The sequence below is a fragment of the Echinops telfairi genome, unplaced genomic scaffold (assembly GCF_000313985.2).
Source record: "Echinops telfairi isolate 266 unplaced genomic scaffold, ASM31398v2 ScPeMD7_12;HRSCAF=54, whole genome shotgun sequence".
In the NCBI taxonomy this organism is placed as follows: domain Eukaryota; kingdom Metazoa; phylum Chordata; class Mammalia; order Afrosoricida; family Tenrecidae; genus Echinops; species Echinops telfairi.
Genome location: NW_022103909.1, coordinates 12,557,238 through 12,562,770, shown reverse-complemented (window position 1 = coordinate 12,562,770; position 5,533 = coordinate 12,557,238). Strand labels below are relative to the sequence as shown.

Genomic DNA, 5,533 nt, shown 5'->3' with positions numbered 1-5,533 from the left:
CTTTTGGCCCATATAGCTTTCCAAAGACTCTTGTTTGAAAACGGAGTTCATGGTATATTCTAAGCAATAATCATTTGAAATCACTGTTAGGGTTGAGGTGACAATATATTTATTTCCATTTAAAAGTAAGCCTGACATTGGTTTGCAACCAATTTTAAGTTAAATAGCCGAATATTCTAATCTATATTTTCTCCTTATTTTATAATTGATATATATTTGCATAACATCAGTATTCATTTTCAGTTTTGCAAAAGAAAACTCTTGTCTTAAGTTTACATACCACTTAGCTTTAAAGATCTAGTTTATGTTCAATGAATTAAGAAACAACACACATCAGAACATGGTTTAGCCAGACTTTAATAGACAAAGAGAAGTTGCTTTGGCAATGTAGAAAAGGATAACTGCTATAGTACAAATCATGATTTAACATATTTTATTAAATATTAAAATGCAGTAAGGCAATTCCTGTTTTAAGACACTTGAAATTACATGTAATAAATAGACTGGCTCCACACTTGTCATATTGCACCCCTACTTTTCTTCTCAAATTACTCTAAGGGACTCAAAAAGTTATTTCAGAAAACTTACCAGTAGTTTTTCTTAAACAAAAAAAACCAACTCGAAGTTCTGATGACTACTGAAGTATTAATAGCTTACAATACAAACTTCTGACAAGGACGTGGGAGACCACCCTTCCCGTGGTTTCCTTTTCCTGCATTTCTGCTCTTCCCGGCTCTCTGGAACCCATTCATTATGGGTCAGCTGAAAGCATCCTTAGTGAGTGAGGATGAGTCAATGTGATCTCTATGTTGAAGCTGCCATGCAAGGCTGGGAGGGGATTCCCAAACCTGTCGTGCCAGCAGGCGCGTCTGGGAAATCGTTTGAGTTCCTTCTCCACCTCTATTTCTCCATCTCCTCACACTCCTTCTACCTTCTCCCGTACTCTGCCATTTGCCATTCCCACTCTTATTCCAACTCTTTCCTCTCTCCCTTTCTCACTTCCTTTTCCTTCTTTTTACTTTTTTTGATCATCCTTTCATTATCTGCTTCTGTCTCACCCTAAAAATTCCTCCTTCCCCAATATAAACAAATTCATACTAGAAAAAAAAAATGTGTCAGAAAACATTCAACCCAAGTCAACAGAACGATTGGAAGTAGGAGCCAATAGGGTGAAACAGAACTTCACTTGTCACACTGCCGGGGCACGAGCACACTGTGCAGAACACTCTGAAACCCGCTGCTTCTCTCGGGTGAAACAGAACTTCACTTGTCACACTGCCGGGCATGAGTACACTGTGCAGAACACTCTGAAACCCGCTGCTTCTCGCTCATCTTCGGGGCCGTGGGTACGGCATACTGATTGCATTTAAAGACCCAGTGCACAGAGGAGGTGATGTGATATGCCAGTAGTCCACACAGTTCTAATTCACAGTCTCCTCGCCTTAAACCAGCAACATCCAACTGGAGGCAACACAGAGCAATGAGAAAAGCAGAAATAGTGTTTAGTCTCTAACAAAGTGTCCATAGAGAACTTGGTTACATTGTACATACTGTACTACTCTTCCCAGGGGGCACTGTCTCTAAATGTAAATTACAATGTCTATTTCCTAAATTCAAATTCTTTTAAAATGGCTACTGCATACAAGTTTGGCTACTTTTTTATAAAAGAAGTCATTCCACTTTGGTAATACTGTCGCCCAGAGATAGTTCTGAGGTCAGAATTTCTCTAAACACACAGACTCAAAGAATATATAATGTCATTCATATAAACTGCATAGATACACAATGTTCTATAGAAAGAACACTCATACTGGAAAACAATGTAATACATTCTGTAAGATGTCTATCTATTAATTTAACCTCATTAACTGAAAACTGTATTTCTTGAGAATGCTCAAGGAAATTACCTGGTCTAAAAGTAAATTCAGAAAATTCATGTTAGTCTTGTCATGAAATTTCTATGATGTCTCTAATCTAAGTGACACTAGTCCTCTGAAGCAGCATTCTCACCATAACTCAATCTGTGATACAATGTCCAATCAGGTCGGTTCTGAATAAGCCAGAGGAGGAGCCTTCCAAACAATCCACCAGGCAGTGGGTGTCACGGTGGAAATAACCACAACCCATGTGCTGGGCCAGTGTTGACAGTGCCCTGAGCACACTCTGCATCAGCCCACCAACCTATCAGAACCCTACTTTAGAAGCCACCAACTATGCCAAGAGTATTCTAACGTTATGCTTCAAATGGTCAGAAGAGTTTCTGGTGGTTCCCAAACTTGCTGACATCAAAATCATCCGAGGAGCTTGTTAAACAGTCACAGACCACTATGTGGCTTCCTTTCTGAACCTAATTCTAACAGACCAACTAGAAAGTAGCATATTTCAAAAACCAGGGAAATTTGTGTGAGCATTACTGGGTATTACAAGAAACCAATTGCTACTTTTATCAAGCAAGAGGCCATTGTGGTTACCCACAAACCGTTCAAAGGTGGTGGTCAGAGGACTGGAGAAACAGGACATCGCAAGCTTCTGAAAAGCCCTTTGGGCAGAGAGGGGAGAAAGGAGGGTGAAATACATGAAGCCAACATGGAAAAACAGAGATACTTGCTTCACCCGGGTGGTAAGTAACATCATACACTATTCTGCTTCTGTGTGATGCTGACATCTTTTCATTCAGAAAAAGATCTGCAGAGCTTATCCTAGAAAGTCTATCCGCGCCTCCACAGGATGAGCCCAGGAGTCTGTGCTTACCACGCTCCCTGTGGGTCACACAGCTAACAAGGCAGAGATGTCATCGGAGAACCACTAGAAACGATGCCCTGTACGTCCTTCCACACGTACAAGTTCAAGGAGCCCACTTCTCACTCAGGAGGCTGATGTACAGCACGATTAACAGGTTCTTGCACTCAGCAGGGCATTCTGCCGGCGGCAGGCTGAGCGCGTGCTCAGAGGGCAGCCCTGCTGAGGGCCGATTGACAGTCAGATTCTTCCTCCTCCCCTCCTCCTCTTTCTGCGGTTTTGTTGTCTCTAGGAGGACAGTGGTTCTTCATAAAGCACATCACTCCTGTCTTCACATGCGTGGTGTTTTTCCTTCACGTTTTCCCGTCACTATTTAAACCTTAACGTATTGGAGACAGAACAAAGGCGACCATATAGCACTTGGCAAATAGATCTGTGCCCCCAGCACAGTGCCTGCTGAGCACCCAGAATCTACAGCTCTTTTAGTCAGCAGGCCAAGAATGCCAAGAGAGGTATTATTGTTCTTCAGACCTTGAGATAATTAACCGTCTTAAAGTGATGTTCCAAAAAATGGAAGATATGCACATTCACGCAATGAAAACTACCTTTCTTAAAGTCAGGTGTTGCCGTCATCTTATTAATTCAAATTATTCACCAAGTGGTTTATCTTATAGTAAGGCTCTCTATACATTTGTTTCTTCTAAAGTATCTTGTAACACCATGTTGAGGTAGATGAAAAAGTTTAAGTGGACTACTTGTTTCTGCTCCATTCTAACTAAATTCACTGTTCACAGGACGTGTACAGGTTACACATTTTGGCCCCTTACATTTTCCACTATCATAGCTGGAACTCTCAAGGGTCTCGTTTCATGATCAACTTGATATTTTTTCTCCTTCCAGAATGCCCAGTAAAGCTGAACTGTTTAACTTAAAATGAACATAATAATAAATTCTCACCAAAGACGTCTAACAATCTTAGATCTGTTTGGGTAAGACAGTTGAGCACACACAAAATGAAAATAAAACATGACGTTTCACAAATACATGTACACACAAAACCCCAGTGACAAAACGCGCTAAGTTTCACTGTTCACTCATCCTCTTCACAACAGCTGTCCGAAACACGCAGCTAACTTCTAACCTACAATGGTCCAAACGCGATTGTCACAAACACCTGAAAACAGAGATGAAATGAATCAAGGCACACACAGATTGTCAACGGTTACGTTGGTTACATCACATTTCCTTAGAAACAGAACTTTTTCTGTTCCTGTAAACAAGTCTGTTCTCACACATTTAAAGTGAGGTTAGTGCTGACATGGAATTACTGCTATCCTTGCAGGCTGAGTGTTTTCACTGTGTAAGCGGTGCATGTCCTCCATCCATACACCCCTACAGCTCTGACTCACTTGAGAATAGTCGACGGATGTCTATACGTTAACTACGCAATAATAGTTTCAGCAATACTGGAATGATACCAAGTAACACTACAAACACCAGAGATCACAATGTCTTCTAATTGGGGTCCAAGAGTTTAACTTATTCTTCATTGCATTTAACCCCATTGGGGGGGGGGGGGTTACTCTCAAAATGGATAATTCTTTCCTGAATACTTTGTCCAAGACTACATCCTCTTCACACGTATTCTCTGACAGTATATTTTGCTTGCTTTGAAATTCCGTTGACTCGGCAGTCACCAATAGTCACATTCCTTTGGGTGGTCGATCATAAAGGTCTCGTATGCTTTTGGCCAGTTGTTTGAGAATTATTTTGTACAGTTTTCCACAGTATGTATGCACTGTTTTTTGCAGCTCCAGTTCTAAAGGATTCAGTAAGGAATGAACCTTGTCATCTTCAAAAGAGCACTAGAGAAAGAGAAAAATAAAGACTAAGAGACATAAAAATTTCATTCAAAAATATTCAAAACTCTCTCGGTTAATACTATCACCACAAAATGAACATGCCAAACATTTTTACTGAATTAAGCTGAACTATGGTTTCACAATACAGAAGGGAGAAAACGCCATGATATCCCTGGGAGAATAAAGGATGTTTCTCAGAAAAGAAGTACAGGGTGAGAGGGCTTTCCAGGCCCAGGGAAGGAGCCTTCAAAGACACTGGTGGGAGAAGTCAACCAAAAGTTCTGAATAAAGTGATGAAAGCCAGTTGGGTTTTAAAAAGAAAACCCAGAAACGCCAATTGGTCTCTATTTGTTTAGAATAGCAGCAGGGGAACCAGAACGAGAAAAAGGGAATGGACTGAAGATTTTTTCCCCTCGGTAAACTAGTTCCTTCATTACCATGACAACAGGAGAAAATGATGGTGTCTATCACTGCTGCCCATTTTACTCAAAGACCCAGGAGGTGAATCCTGAACAGGTGGAGGAAAAAGATGGAATAGAATTTCCACCTCATATGGAAAGATGTACTGGATTCCCTGAGCCCAGGAACCCCAAAAACGAATGCTCACAAATAAACTTTAAATCTTGAACTAAATTAAAAAAAACTATTCCAGGAAGACACTGTTAAACAACCAAAAACCATTGACTAGATAGCGACCCTACAGAACAAGGTAAAACTGCCCTTGTGAGTTTCTAAGACTGCAAATCTTTACGGGAGTAGAAAGCCTCCTCTTTCTCCCACGCAGCAAGTGGTGGCTTTGAACTGCTGATCTTTTTTTTTTTTTTAATCATTTTATTAGGGGCTCATACAACTCTTTTATCACAATCTATACACACATCATTTGTGTAAAGAGCATTTGTACATTCATTGCCCTCATCATTCTCAAAACATTT

At 40.5% G+C, this 5,533-nt stretch overlaps 1 protein-coding gene across 1 annotated transcript in view; it reads right to left on the bottom strand.

The window, feature by feature from the left end:
• Window positions 1-339: 339 nt before the first annotated feature.
• The window catches only part of GXYLT1 (glucoside xylosyltransferase 1), a 49,131-nt gene continuing 43,937 nt past the window's right edge, over window positions 340-5,533 (bottom strand). Inside the window, exon 7 of the mRNA XM_013006934.2 lies at window positions 340-4,604. Within this exon, the coding sequence (XP_012862388.1) occupies window positions 4,443-4,604 (162 nt within the window). The 3' untranslated portion in view covers window positions 340-4,442. The remainder of the gene's footprint in view (window positions 4,605-5,533) is intronic.